The sequence below is a fragment of the Neophocaena asiaeorientalis genome, unplaced genomic scaffold, assembly GCF_003031525.2.
Source record: "Neophocaena asiaeorientalis asiaeorientalis breed wild unplaced genomic scaffold, Neophocaena_asiaeorientalis_V1.1 scaffold14, whole genome shotgun sequence".
In the NCBI taxonomy this organism is placed as follows: domain Eukaryota; kingdom Metazoa; phylum Chordata; class Mammalia; order Artiodactyla; family Phocoenidae; genus Neophocaena; species Neophocaena asiaeorientalis.
Genome location: NW_020175192.1, coordinates 11,138,668 through 11,154,410, shown reverse-complemented (window position 1 = coordinate 11,154,410; position 15,743 = coordinate 11,138,668). Strand labels below are relative to the sequence as shown.

At 42.3% G+C, this 15,743-nt stretch overlaps 1 protein-coding gene across 1 annotated transcript in view; it reads right to left on the bottom strand.

Moving 5' to 3' along the window:
- The window catches only part of GSR (glutathione-disulfide reductase), a 44,885-nt gene that overhangs the window by 6,127 nt on the left and 23,015 nt on the right, over positions 1-15,743 (bottom strand). Inside the window, 5 exon segments of the mRNA XM_024764992.1 lie at positions 151-262; positions 1,823-1,981; positions 3,397-3,483; positions 7,746-7,845; positions 12,993-13,047. Coding sequence (XP_024620760.1) covers positions 151-262; positions 1,823-1,981; positions 3,397-3,483; positions 7,746-7,845; positions 12,993-13,047 — 513 coding nt within the window.

Sequence of the window (15,743 nt, the reverse complement as noted above, 5' to 3'; positions counted from 1 at the left end):
GCGGCACTTGGGATCTTCCCGGACCGGGGCACGAACCCGTGTCCCCTGCATCAGCAGGCGGACTCTCAACCACTGCACCACCAGTGAAGCCCTGAACAGTTTTATATAACACACAGAGCCTCCCTTAGCCCCCAAAAGAAGAAACATTACCTGGAGTAAGAAGAGCTTTTCCACACACATCCCCAACTGCGTAGACACCTTTTACATTCGTATTCTGGAATTCATCTACTAGGATATGACCTTTGTCATCAGTCTGAATCCCCTAAAATTGTAAAGGGACATCATGTAAGTATTTGGCCCATCTACAGAAAAACAGCAGCTCACATCTCTGGATCCGCCTCACTTCAGGCACCTCTTCCGCCTGAATCTCCAAGAAACCACAAGACTCAACCACAAGATGAAAAACATCTTAGCAAGCTGGCAGGTTTCATATCCTTTGCTTAATTTAAAAGGTAAATATTTAACTCAGTTTTGAGGAGTTTTAACAGGATTTGTCTTTGCATTGTACGATTCAGCTGGCCAGGCAAGACTGAAAAGGAATCACTCAACTATCAGACATGGTACCTGGCATCCCCGTGGAGTCCACCTAAGACAGTGATTTTCAATTCCTTGGAAGCGCTCCTCCAGAAGCATGCTAACTCATACTTTAGACAGGCACAGCCTGAAGCAGTCCTCAAAAGTAGACTTCTTTGAAGTTTACAGTTTTATCTTTAAAAATCCAAGCAAAATTTGTATTCTACTCTAAAAGATATCAATGTTTCCTTTAACCAAAATTTCTCCCTATACATTGAGTCAAATTTTTGCCCCAAGAATATGTGTCATGCTTATCTTGTGGCTCTGCAGATCCCCGGTGTATATACTCCCATGTGAGAAGTAGAAGGCCAGCAGGCATAGGGAGTAGGTAGTGTAGTGGTTAAGAGTAAAACCTTTGGAGCTGGGAGATCTGGGTTCAAGTCCCAGCTCTGCCACTTACTAGTTATGAGACCACCCATTTATCAACAAATACTTGACCCACACCCCAGGTTACTATACTTGACTGTCCTTCAAAATTTAAAAGAACAAATAAGAATGCTAACTATAGCACTGGTAGATGAGCTTCATATCTGTACCCATCCCCGAGTGCCACAATGTCCATGATGAGTCACACAACCATCCATTAGGATTAGAGCTGCAGACAATAAGAAATAATTATAGGGCTTTAAAGAGACAGGTATCATAGTAAAAAAGAAATTTGTAGGGAGAAGGCTAGTCAGGAAATGGCGAGACGATGACCTGATCTAGGGTGATGACACCAGAAAGGGGAAAAAAAACCTTTATTTCCATTCCAAAGGCAGAAGCAATGGGATTTAATGACAAACTGGACACATGGGATAAACAGAAAAGAATCCAACAGAACCCACTCAAGTTTTGGGGGGTCTGGGGTTGGATCAGGGGAAATCACAGGACTATTGACCGATTCAAGAAGGTTTTAGGCAAGGAAAGTGGTCAAAAGGTACAAACTTCCAGTTACAATATAAATAAATACAATACCAGGGATATAACGTCCAACACGGTGACTACAGGTAACACTGCTGTTAGGAGAGTAAACCCTGAGTTCTCAACACACAGAGAAAATTTTTTCCTTTTTTCTTTTCTACTTTTATTGTATCTACATGAGAAGATGGATGTTAGCTGATCCTCTTGTGGAGATCATTTCACAATGTATGTAAATCAAACCGTGGTGCTGTATGTCCTGAACTTATGCAGTGATGTATGTCAGTTATTTCTCAATAAAACTGGGGGAAAAAAAATAGAACATCGTAGGCAGACTAGGTCAGCTTACCAGTTTGTTTAAATTCAGGCCGCTGGAGTTTGGGTCCCGTCCAATGGCCCAGAGTAGACAGTCAACATCTGGAATGGTGGTCAAGGTGGGTTTCCTACCAGGAATTGAAGTGACCATGCAGAGTTCCAGGCCTGAAGAAGTCTTTTTAACTTCCTTGACCTATTGGGAGATACAGTTTGTTAACTGGGGGTGTGGGGATGGGAAGGAAAGCAAATAAAGAGGAAACTAGAATTCTTAACATTTAAAAACTCTCCACTGAATCCTACATATGAGTTTTACATGCTGACACATGTAGTTTTGCCCAAAAGCCACCAACACTGGAACTCTCTGGAACCAGCTTAAAAACAAAGTATTTGGGCTTCCCTGGTGGCGCAGTGGTTGAGAGTCCGCCTGCTGATGCAGGGGACACGGGTTCGTGCCCCGGTCTGGGAAGATCCCACATGCCACGGAGTGGCTGGGCCCGTGAGCCATGGCCGCTGAGCCTGCGCGTCCGGAACCTGTGCTCCGCAACGGGAGAGGCCACAGCAGTGAGAGGCCCGCGTACCGCAAAAAAAAAAACAAAAACAAACAAAAAAAAACAAAGTATTTTAAAGCGTACTTCTTCAAAACTGTGATAAAATTTTAAACCACAAATCTAAGCACAGTGATTTGCAGCTGGAATCGGGGGAGGAAACGGCTGTAGCAGCATCATTAAGAGAGTTCTTAAAATTGCACCATCCTTGCTCCTCCCTGGACATTCTTAATCAGGACTTGGGGGAGGAGGGTAAGATCAGGTCCAGAGAGTGAAGGGCAGACAGAGTTCAGTGAAAGTCCCAAGGGGATTCTGATGTTGACCTTAACCACCAGTCCAGGACTTCAGCATTTACAAAGCAACTTCACATTTATTGTTTTACTTATGATATGGCCTATGCTGAAAGGGCAAAGCTTTGGGGAAGAAAGTCATTTTTACAAGGCTAATGTTCCAGGAAAAATCTGACATGTAGGTGATTCCCTGAGAATAAAAAAAAATACAAAGTAACTTTGTCATTGTTTCCATCTATAAAACCCAAAGGTGTTCTTTCAAAAATAGATTCCATGGGACTTCCCTGGCAGTCCAGTGGTTAAGACTTCACCTCCCAGTGCAGGGAGTGTGGGTGTGATCCCTGGTCGGGAAACTAAGATCCCACATACCTCACGGCCAAAAAGCCAACATAAAACAGAAGCAATATTGTAACAAATTCAATAAAGACTTTTAAAAAAATAGATTCCATAATAATATTTCCTGAAATAAATAAATAAATAAATAAATATAAACCTGAAAAATAAGGATGTTCAATGAGGCCTTTGAGCACAAAAATTGTAGATTTAGTTCTAACTAAACTAAATTCAACTTCCAGATTTCTAATCTTTTATACCTTGGATTTCATTAAAACATTAATGTGAAATGCAGCTTCTGAGGATAAAGAAAAGTCTTGGTAGTACTCTAGAAAAGAATAAACTGACTGGGATAGAGGTAGTTTGTGTTTATAAAGCTAGTGGGGTTCACAACAGATAGACGACCAAGGGCCGTAAGCTCGCCCTGGGCTCGGTCATACCTGCGAGTACTTCAGCACCTCTATGCCAGCGTTCTCCAGCTCCTCAGTGCAGTTGGAACTGATTATTGAATCAAAACTTCTGAGCACCTGTATACACAGGCAGCAGAGGAATGGGTGGTGGGAAAGGATAAAACTTCATTAAAGATATGCTACAAACCTGGGAGGGAAATTTCAGTATCAACCCCCCTCATGTCCTTCTTCATTCACGGCTGCACTTGAGTGGAGTTTTTTTTCTTTTTAGTCATCTTTAAAAAATTATGGTTCTGAAGAACCCAGGGGCAGGACAGGAATAAAGACGCAGACGTAGAGAATGGACTTGAGGACACGGGGAGAGGGAAGGGTAAGCTGGGACGAAGTGAGAGGCTGGCATGGACATATATACACTACCAAATGTAAAATAGCTAGCTAGTGGGAAGCAGGCTCGTAGCACAGGGAGATCAGCTCGGTGCTTTGTGACCACCTATAGGGGTGGGATAGGGGGGGTGGGAGGGAGACGCGAGAGGGAGGGGGTATGGGGATATATGTATACATATAGCTGATTCACTTTGTTATAAAGCAGAAACTAACACACCATTGTAAAGCAATTATACTCCAATAGAGATGTTAAAAAAAGAAAAGATTTAACCAAAATAAATAAATAAAATAAGTTGCTATAAAAAAATTATAGTTAATTTACAATGTTGTATTAGTTTCGGGTATACAGCAAAGTGATTCAGTTATACATACACACACACACACACAGTGTCAGATTTTCCTTTATAGATTATTATAAGATATTGAATATAGTTCCCTTTGCTATACAGTAGGTCCTTCTTATTTATGTATTTTATATATAGTAGTGTGTATATGTTAATCCCAAACTCCTCATTTATACTCCCCCAACCCTGCTATCCCCTTTGGTAACCAGAAGTTTGTTTTCTATGTCTGTGGGTCTATTTCTGATTTGTAACTAAGTTCATTTGTATAATTTTTTTAGATTCCACATATAAGTTATATCATGTAATATTTGTCTTTCTCTGGTGAGTGGAGTTTTAATAAGTCTGTTTTCCGACATCACCACCAACGTCTGCATTACACCTGACTTCACCCACTCCTGTTCTAGAGTTAAATCCATAGGCAACCTTCATGCCTCTACTGTCTTTGCCATGTTCCTCTCCTCCCAAGCTCTTCTCTTTTCCATAAGAATAGGGACCAGAAATTCTCTTTCCCCTTTCAGTATTCCAGGGCCAGCTTTCCTGCTGATACAATTTAAGGGAAGATTCTTGAACAAAATCTCTTATTCTAGGCAGAAAAGTCAACAACATGGCCTTAGAGATTTTTTTTTAATACTAGTCTTAGTATTTGTTTAAGGTTTCAAGCTATGTATTTTAGGGTTCTAAATTTGGTAAAAATGGGATCCATTCCAATTAAGGTTCCCAACAAAGTTGAAAACACTGGTTTTTCTTCTGGAATGCTAGATGTTGTTCTATATGAGCCATGGCCGCTGAGCCTGCGCGTCCAGAGCCCGTGCTCCACAACGGGAGAGGCCACAACAGTGAGAGGCCCGCGTACCACAAGAAAAAAAATAATAATAGTTGTTACTGTCTAGCAACTTTTTTCTTTTCTTTTAATAAATTTATTTATTTATCTTTGGCTGCGTTGGGTCTTCATTGCTGCACGCGGGCTTTCTCTAGTTGCAGCGAGTGGAGTCTACTCTTTGTTGCAGTGCACGGGCTTCTCATTGCGGTGGCTTCTCTTTGTTGCGAAGCACAGGCTCCAGGCGCACAGGCTTCAGTAGTTGTGGCACGCAGGCTCAGTAGCTGTGGTTTGCGGGCTCTAGAGCGCAGGCTCAGTAGTTGCGGCACACGGGCTTAGTTGCTCCGCGGCATGTGGGATCTTCCTGGACCAGGGCTCAAACCTCTGTCCCCTGCATTGGCAGGCGGATTCTTAACCACTGTGCCACCAGGGAAGTCCCTAGCAACTTTTCTTTACTAAGGCTTCCTCCTTCTTTCTCTAGAGATTTCTTTGGGATAACACACAGGTGGGGTAAAGGTGGGAGGTCGTGATTTATTCATAGAGTAGCTCTAGAATGCAGTTATACCAGGAAGGGGAGAAGATGGAGAATGCACTGGGGATGGGGGAGGGCAGGAAGCCCAGATATATGTGGCTCTCTGCTACAAGCCAATTTTCCAAATGCAGGAATTATCCACTCTACTGATAAACTGATGTGATTTATTTACTTATTTATATATTAGATTCAGGCTACCTATACCTCTGCCTTTCTCCTGCCATCTAATTTGCTGGACATATTCCAGCAATGCAAAATAATACTGACCTATGAAAAACATTCTTCAGGACAAAAATCTCCTGGGGGTTAATTTTAGGACAAGTCTAAAAGCCAAAGAGAAAGTCCTCTGGAGTCCACACTGACCAGGATTATCGGTTTCCCTCATCTGCCCCACTATTTGCTCAAATACTCAGGAATTTGAGTCATTGTATTTGAGTTGTCAGGGATCTGATAAATGTTCCAAAGGCATTAAATGACTTGCCCACACTTGTTGGGGAAGGCCAGATTCTTAGGGACCAGATTCTTAGGGACCAGATTCTTAGGCCAACACTCTTGTTATTGCCCCACATGGTGTCTCGGAAAGCTCCAATACGGTGCCACGACCCAGTGGTGCTCAGTCACGATTAATCAACACAACACATAAAGCAACACTTAATCAAGTACTGAGAAACATGGAGGCTGAATTTTAGCAGAAAGAATATTGGCCTGAGCTTTCTCAGAATTTCATTGACTCTCAGTTTTGATATTAATTAGCAGTCATGAAACCTCACTTGGCCTTAATTTCTTCATCTACAAAATGAGGTTCCAGTCGATGAGATGATCTATAAGTTTCTTTTATTATTATTATCTTTTATTGTGGTGAAAAACACATACCATTAAATTTACCAACTTAGGGCTTCCCTGGTGGTTCAGTGGTTAAGAATCCGCCTGCCAGTACAAGGGACAGGGGTTCGAGCCCTGGTCCAGGAAGATCGCACATGCCGCAGAGCAACTGAGCCCGTGCGCCACGGCTACTGAAGCCCACGCGCCTAGAGCCTGTGCTCTGCAACAAGAGAAGCCACCATAATGAGAAGCCCACGTACCACAACGAAGAGTAGCCCCTGCTCGCTGCAACTACAGAAAGCCCGCACGTAGCAATGAAGACCCAACGCAGCCAAAAATAAAATTAATTAATTAAAAAAAAAAATTACCAACTTAGCCATTTCTAAGTACGAAGTTCCATGGTGTTAAGTGTATTTACATTGTTGTGTAACCAGAACTTTTCCCTCTTTCAAAACTGAGACTCTGGGGGTGGTGGGGAGGGATAAATTAGGAGTTTGGGATTAACAGGTACATACCACTATACATAAAACAGATAACCAACAAGGACCTACTGTACAGCATGGGGAACTACACTCAATATTTTGTGATAACCTATAAGGGAAAAGAATCTGAAGAATAATATATACATATATAACTGAATAAGTATGCTGTCCACCTGAAACTAACACAGTATTGTAAATCAACTATACTTCAATAAAAAAATTAAAAAACCTGAGATTCTGTATCCATTAAACGATAACTCCCCATTCCCTTTCCCCCCCCCGCCCCTGGCAACCCCATTTCTACTTTTTGTTTCTATGAGTGTGACTACTCTAGGTACCTCATATATGTGGAATCATATAGTGTTTGTCTTTTTGTAATTAGTTTATTTCATTTAGCATAATATCCCCAAGGTTCATCCATGTTGCAGCATGTGTCAGAATGTCCCTCCTTTTTAGAGCTGAATAACATCCTATGGTATGGATATTCCTCATTCTGTTTATCCGTTCATCAGTGGACACAGGTTGTTTCTGCCTCCTGGCTATTGTGAATAATGTTGCGATGAACATAGGTGTGCAAATATCTTTGATACGTTTCCTTTTAATGCAAAGAATTTAGTAAATTTTTTGACTGAGTGTTAATAATCCAACACTATCTGATCATGTTAAATTGATTTTCAGAATACGAAATTAACCTGACAGTTTGCTCAATTTAACTAATATTTATATTTAAGGACGTATGTTGTATTAAGGCATGCTATCTACCACTTCATGATGGAAACACCAGCCAGTCTGATCAAATCTAAATCAGTATCATCAACTAGCAGTTGGTGGCTGGGAAGGATGTAAGCCCTTATTCAGATGCCTTCAAAGCAGCTCCATGTGGAACAGACCAACCAGCTCCACATGCTTTGCACCCTAGTATTTAATGACAACATAAGAGAAAATCCTCCCTGTAGATTTTTAAAAGGATTAACATCAAGGAAAAGGATAGAATTTACCTTATCATGCCGTATGATTAGTGATGTCTTAGAACCCAGGGCAGAAAGGATCCCAGCTATTTCCACAGCAATGTAACCAGCACCAACGATGACACTGCGGCTACCATGAGAGTAGAGGGTTAAGATCGTTAAATAAACTTATTTTAGAATAATTTTAGATTTACAGAACAGTTTAAAAGAGAGTACAGATAGTATACCCCCTGCCCAGTTTTTCCTAAAGTTAACATCTTACATTCATAGCAGCACTATTTGCAATATCCAAGACATGAAAACAACCTAAATGTCCATCAACAGATGAATGGATAAAGAAGACATGGTACATATATACAATGGAATACTACTCAGCCATAAAAAAAGAACGAAATAACGCCATTTGTAGCAACACAGATGCAACTAGAGATTATACTAAGTGAAGTAAGTCAGAAAGAGAAAGACAAATAGCATATGGTATCACTTACATGTGGAATCTAAAATACGACACAAATGAACTTATCTATGAAGCAGAAACAGACTCACATAGAGAATAGACTTGTAGTTGCCAAGGCGGAGGGGTTTGGGAAGGGATAGACTGGGTGTTTGGGGTTAGTAGATGTAGAATGGATGGACAAGTCCTACTGTATAGCACAGGGAACTATATTCAATATATAGTCCTGAGATAAACCATAATAGAAAAGATACAAAAAATAATGTGTATATATGTATAAGGGAGTCACTTTGCTGTACAGCATAAATTAACACAACATTGTAAATCAACTACACTTCAATTAAAAAAACATAAAGTTAACATCTTATAAACCATGGTACAGTTGTCAAAACTGAAACTGGAGGGCTTCCCTGGTGGCGCAGTGGTTGACAGTCCGCCTGCCGATGCAGGGGACACGGGTTCGTGCCCTGGTCCAGGAAGATCCCACATGCCGCGCAGCGGCTGGGCCCGTGAGCCATGGCCGCTGAGCCTGTGTGTCCGGAGCCTGTGCTCCGCGATGGGAGAGGCCACAACAGTGAGAGGCCCGAGTACTGCTAAAAAAATAACTAAAAAAAAAACTGACACTGGTACATTACTGTTGACTAAACTTCAGACTTTATTCAGATTTCACCTGTCTTTCCATTCATTTCCTTCTTCTGTCCCAAGATCCAATCCAGGATAACACAGTAATTTTAAATAGAAAATATCCTTTTGTAGAACAGAAATATATTTTTAGGTGTTTTAAAAATTCCTTAGCTTCATTTCCTCAGAGAGGAAATAGAAACCCTTTGGAGCTAGAGACGATTCCTTATGCAGAGATCTTTGCACCTAAAACTAAAATTGGCACCATAATTTTTTTTTTTTTGCTTGTCCGAGAAAGTCTTTATTTCTCCACCACTTTTTTTTTTTTGCGGTACGCAGGCCTCTCACTGCTGTGGCCTCTCCCGTTGTGGAGCACAGGCTCCGGATGCACAGGCTCAGCAGCCATGGCTCACGGGCCCAGCCACCCCATGGCATGTGGGATCCTCCGGGACCGGGACACGAACCCACGTCCCCTGCATCAGCAGGCGGACTCTCAACCACTTCGCCACCAGGGAAGCCCTCTCCGCCACTCTTGATGGGTAATTTTGCAGAGTAAAGAGTTCTATGTTGGTGGGGTTTTTTCCTCTCAACACTTTAAATATTCCACTCTCTTGTTTGCATAGTTTCTGAAGAGTTGTTGTAATTCTCATCTTTGCTCCCCTTATAGGTCAGGTGTGTTTCATCCTTCTGGCTTCTTTCAGAATTTTTTCTTTGATTTTCTACAGTTTGAAAATTATATGCCTAGGTAGTTTTTTGACATTTATCCTACTTAGTGTTCTCTGACCTTCCTGGATCTGTGGTTTGGTGTCTGACGTTAATTTTGGGGAAAGTGACAGTCATTATTGCTTCAAATATCTCTTCTGTTCCTTTCTTTGGCATCACAATCCTCACCACCGTTATTCTCCTCTGGCTCAGTATTTTCCCTTGATCATTGCTAAATTCTATCAATCTTTGCAATATGATGAAAGGCCAATTTAAGCAAGCCATTTTAACTTGTAGCACAGATCTGCAATGAAACTAGATACCCTGAATAAATTCTGGTCTAAAAAAGCATCTTAAACACTAGATAAATGTTTGGGTGAAGGTCTGAGTCCATGGTGGAGAAGCTGAGCCCAGCCCTAGAGTAATCGGTGAAGCATACAGAATAAGTGCCCTTCAGCTGGAGCTAACCCTTTCAGGGCTGGAGTTCTCTAAAGCATGGTCCTACCACTGGTGCAATGCTTGGGTAAGAAGAAAGCAATCAGGGAAGAAGAAAGGAAATCTTTCTTTAGTACCTTCTACAAGTAAGGTACCTATGTTGTGACTCCCTGCCTTCAGAGGGCTATGGTCTAGATGGAGGATGAGGTATGAACCTGAATGGCTATGTATTAGAGGTAAGGATGCTCTTATCCTACAGCCCAGTGTATAAAAAGAGAAATGTCTAGTTTGGAAACTAGGAAGTAGCTCTTCTTCCATCTCTACCATCCTCTCTCCTATTATATGTTGACCGCTTTTCCTTTCTTTAGGTCTTCGCTCCTTACTTTCTTCTTTCCTCTCTCCATCTTCTCTCTCTTCCCCAAACATTTCTCATGTAAGTCCTACTTCTGTTAAGCATTGCGCTGGACACAATGGGTAGCGATCCCTGTCCTTGAGGAATTCCTGAGGGGAAACACGCCCAGGGGTCTGTTAAAGCTCAGAGGGCAACACTTAGTTCCTGCAGGGGAGAGGGCTCAGAAACACTCCAGATTCCTGAAAGATGAATAGCTCTGGCAAGGGTTGGGAGAAGTATTCCCAGTAGAATGGATATACGAGAAACACGTGTGAAACGTCTTGGCTTCTTCAGAGAGGAGACAAAAATCTGCAAGGAGCTCAGTGTTTCCCCCTCAGCTTCCACAGTCCCCTCTAGTCCACCTCGTACCACTAAAGTAACCACTGGAAACAATCTTTTTTTTTCTTTTTGGTTTAAAAAAAAAAAGGAATTTATTGATTCATGTAACCAAGAAGTCCTGACTTCAGGTATGGCTGCATCTAAGTGTTCCAATGATGTGTCAGGACCTGGTACCTTAAAGATGCTCAGCTTTGCACTTCATGTTGGCTTCATTCCCAAGCTCTGCATTGTGATACAGAGACTGCCAGAGGAATGGCATGGTCTTAACAAGCTGAAGCTCAGGCTGGGGAGCTGACATCCAGGCTTTTGGAGTCTTGATTTTTCTTTTTAATTAATTAATTTATTTATTTTTGGCTGTGTTGAGTCTTTGTTGCTGCACGCAGGCTTTCTTTAGTTGTGGTGAGCGGGGGCTACTCTTTGTTGCAGAGCACGGTCTTCTCATTACGGTGGCTTCTCTTGTTGCAGAGCACAGGCTCTAGGCGCATGGGCTTCAGTAGTTGTGGCTCACAGGCTCTAGAGCGCAGACTCAGTAGTTGTGGTGCACGGGCTTAGTTGCTCCGCGGCATGTGGGATCTTCCCGGACCAGGGCTCCAACCCGTGTCCCCTGCATTGGCAGGCGGATTCTTAACCACTGCGCCCCCAGGGAAGCCCCTGGAGTCTTGATTTAAAACACCAGTCTTCAGTATATGAAAAACTCAGTAAGTTAGGTAAAAACTGTGAACCAAGCACAATCTCCTTCGTGCCCTCAATGCCTGTTGGTCTTGGAGAGTCTCCAGGAGAGGAGGGGGGGAGGCCGTGGCTCACCCTGAGGACATAGACACTTTGGCAGCCACACCTGGGAGCCCTCCACCACCTAGAAACAATCTTATATTCTGCTGAGTCCCCAGAGCACTTCTCTTTCCCTCATTATCGCCGTCAGAACCTCTTGTCCCACAATGTTCCACAGAATCCATGCTCCAGCCTCCCCTCAACCATAAGCCCAATGAGGGTAAAAGCTGGATCATACAGCCCAGAGCACATGTTACCTCGCCTATAAATTTGTTCCTTCTTTGATTATTTACTTACTTACCAACATAACAATGATAAAGGAGTCTTAAAAAAAGAAGACAAAAATCATATACCAATTGTTAATTCATTTTCCTATGTTCCCAGAGTCTTGTTTATAACACGCATACATTCCTTTCTTCAACCTGTAGTGCTACCAGCACAAGTTTAATAAATGGTTTAAAAATAGGTAATGGACAGATATCTACAATGAAGCTTCTTTGAGTCCAGATTGAATTGTATCATTTAAACACAATGAGTCATGACCACATTTCTGCATATATTCTCACATGTCTCATATCCGTCACACCTAAAACCAAACAGATCACGAGGAAAGAAAGGCTGCTCTCTAACACACTGCCCTGCCCCACAGACAGCAAATCTAAAATGCCTGTTTGCTTTTCTCAAAGTCAGAAGATGACCTGGTCTGAATGTCGTAACAGGACATTTTCACAGCAGCTATGGGACTGCCAAGACGCCTTCTTGTCCCTGATGAACCACTTGTGGTTCCAGGTGAATGAAGGTAAAGGAACAAGCAGGGATTATTAGTCACCCTCCAGAAAGGTCTTGATGGAAAAGCACGGGATTAAGACTTCCCACTGCACTGGCAGTACCTACCGAGAGAGCAGCAGAGTTGAGCAATAATGACTCCAGGGTGAGTGCTGCTCAGAGGGAACTAAAGGCCAAACTCTGGGCTAACAGGGTCCCTCCTCCAGTTCCCAGGTGCCCTATCACTTATCATGAGTGAAGGGAGGACCCCTCTAATCAAGGAAGCCTGCAATTGGCAGCTTCTTCAAATTAGAGAAACAATCCTCCTCATTATGTTTTTTCTCTCTGTGTTATCTAAATCCATGACAGAAGTCTACTAAGGTTATTAGGACAAACATGTATAAAGGCCAATTTCAGAAAACCTATTTTTGTGAGACTGACAGAGCCTTCATTTATCCAGATGCCTCTGTACTAGCTGCTTTGAAGACCAGAATCACTTTAGACACATTATCAACTGATGCTCTATCAAGTTGAAGAAAGAAAAGAGTTTTAGGACTTGAGTGTTTATTCTCAAAACCACCCTGCATTTGAGTCTGGTCCTAAAAATTTTACAATGGCCTCTGACCAAAAGCATGAAAGATTTGAGTCATTTATTGTGGGCTACTCATGGATGAGATACCCAAGGTCATAAAAAGAGAAGAGGTAGAACAGAATTCTGGAAATTCCTACATTTAATAGTTGGGAAGAGGAGGTAGAAACTGAGGGAGAATGAACACGGAGGTCAGGAAGAAAAGCAGCTTACCTAGGCAACTCTTCCAGCTGAAAAAACCCATCACTGGTTATTCCTAGGCTGGCACCTATGTAGGAGAATGCAATATAGGTCACACAGATGGAGTTTTCCCTTGTAAAATAATCACAACATTTTATGTACGAACCAAACACTTTCTCAGCCATCACACTCTCTGTTTCGACAAGTTCTGTTAAAGTCTCCACTTGGGAAGCTGCCAATCAAATCTTCCCTGAGTCAACATTTTTATTTCCTCTGTAGAAATAAGAGTACTGATGACTAAGTAACTATTAAATTTCTTTGAGGAATTAAGAGCTCCTCAGCTTGGGACTTCCCTGGTGGTCCAGTGGTTAATAATCCGCCTTCCAATGCAGGGGACTCGGGTTCGATCCCTGGTAGCGGAACTAAGATCCCACATGCCTCAACTATAGACCCAATGGCAGCCAAATTAATTAATTAATTAATTTAAAAAAAAAAAAGAACATCTCCTCAGCTCTCATGAATAGACTCCTTGCTGGCTCTGCTTCATTCTCCCGCCCCCAAATGGGCTCAGCCTTGGTTCTCTTCTCTCTGCTTTTTTCCTTCAAAGGTTTTAACCAACTCTCCCTTCATTGTGGGAGACTTCCAAATGTGTAGTTCCAGTTTTGACCTTCTCCCCAGGTTCTAGTTCCATATTTCTAACTGTCTTTCTATACCATTTAACTTTGTTTCAAACTCAGTTATTTTCAAAATAGAATCTTAACTTTATTTCCCAAGCCATATCCCTCTTGTTTACCACTTCAGCTGAAAAGACTACCTTCCATCAATAAGCCAAAGTCTTGAGTTATCAATACGTAATTCCTTCTCTCAACAATGGCCATCTCATCAGTTATTTAAAATACTGCATTTCGCCAATTTCAATGCACAATGATTAAGGACCCATCCTGATTTCAGAGGTTTTAATGTGTCTTGGAGTCAATGAAATATACTAGCCGATTCATCCTTCTGTGTCTCTTATGTCTGTCCTCTCCTCCTAGCACCTGGCACATAGCAGTGGCTTAGTAACTGTCTGCAGAGCGGAACTGAGTATTTCCACCACATTTCAGACGCTAACCCTGTAGTTCAGAACCTATTACCACCTCCTGCACATTCTATTGCAACAACTTGCTAACTGGCCTTCCGCCTCTGTAGATCACTACCAGATCAGTTTTCTATAATTATCACTTAGGTCTTGTCACTATCCCATTTATAGGCTATTAATAACTGGTTTTCGTGAATGACAGAGATTCCTTAATTTGACTTCATAAATGTCCACAATTTGGCCCCAACTTTCTTCCAGTTTCAGTTCAATGTACTTGCTTCCAGATTTCACTGCCAGAAAAACTGGTTTAATTGACTGAATGTCCTTTAAAGACCTATTTCTTACCCACTGGCTCTTCTGGTCTTTCTCTTCTTCGGCACATGGTGCTCAATTTGTAAGCCCTTTTCCCAGGAAGTCTTTTTGGTCCATGACAGCTCATAGTAATCCGTCCCACCTCTGAGGACCCCAACCCTCACTGTCTGGCAATCACCTTGGAACACTTACCTTTTATTTTATTTCTTTGCATTTGTTTTTTATTACACGTTTTAAATTATCGCGGTATGTGGGATCTTCCCGGACCGGGGCACGAACCCGTGTCCCCTGCATCGGCAGGCGGACCCTCAACCACTGCGCCCCCAGGGAAGCCCAATAAATGTATATCTTAAAAAATTCAAAAAGCACCACAGAGCATCTAGTGAAAAGCAGGTCTCTTTCCCAACCCAGAGCTCTGGTCCTCTCCTTGGAGGGAGTTGGCACTGCAGGGTTTTGAGTGTCCTTCCAGAGATCCTAGTGCATCTGTACAGTCTCTCTGTCTTTTTAAAAAGACATAAACTGGGGCTTCCCTGGTGGCGCAGTGGTTGAGAGTCCGCCTGCCGATACAGGGGACACGGGTTCGTGCCCCGGTCCTGGAAGATCCCACATGTTGCGGAGCGGCTGGGCCCGTGAGCCATGGCCGCTGAGCCTGCGCGTCTGGAGCCTGTGCTCCGCAATGGGAGAGGCCACAACAGTGAGAGGCCCGCGTACTGCAAAAAAAAAAAAAAAAAAAAGATGTGTATATCCAATCTTACCAAATAAATTTTAAGTTACTTGACAACAGCATCTTCACATTTTTTACAGTAGTTGTTCTTTAGCTTTTGGGGAGTCACAGACCCTTTTAAAAGCTGGTGACATTTTATCGATCCTCTCTCCAGAGAAAAAAATAAATACACACACACTCAAAATTTTCCATATAAATTCAGGTTGGTCATGGGTCGTAAGAAGCCAGTCCATGGTCATGGGTCTTAAGAAGAAGTTGTATAAACTATGATCACCATCCACAAAGACCTTATAATCTACTTGGCGAAAAAGATACGGACAATGTTTCCTATGAGAGAACAAGGCAGTATGTTATAACTCATGCCTGTGTATACAAAGGTAGACAAGACTGTCTCGGAGATTCCTTACTTCTTTAATTTTCTGATTCTTTATATGAGAGAAAAATATGCATATAAGAAGGCTTAATTAGCTGATGAAGTTACATCTCTACAAGATTTCTCTCTCTTAAAGAAAACAGTAGATATCTCATGACAAACTGAGGCTGAAGACAATCTCTACTGTGCCGAGAAGGGAAGGATGGGGCTTTTGCTGATTCTTCCCCCTGTGTTACTGTAGTACGTCTGAGCCTGGAGCTGGATGAAATATCTTCCTTTGCCCCGTCACTAGGTACC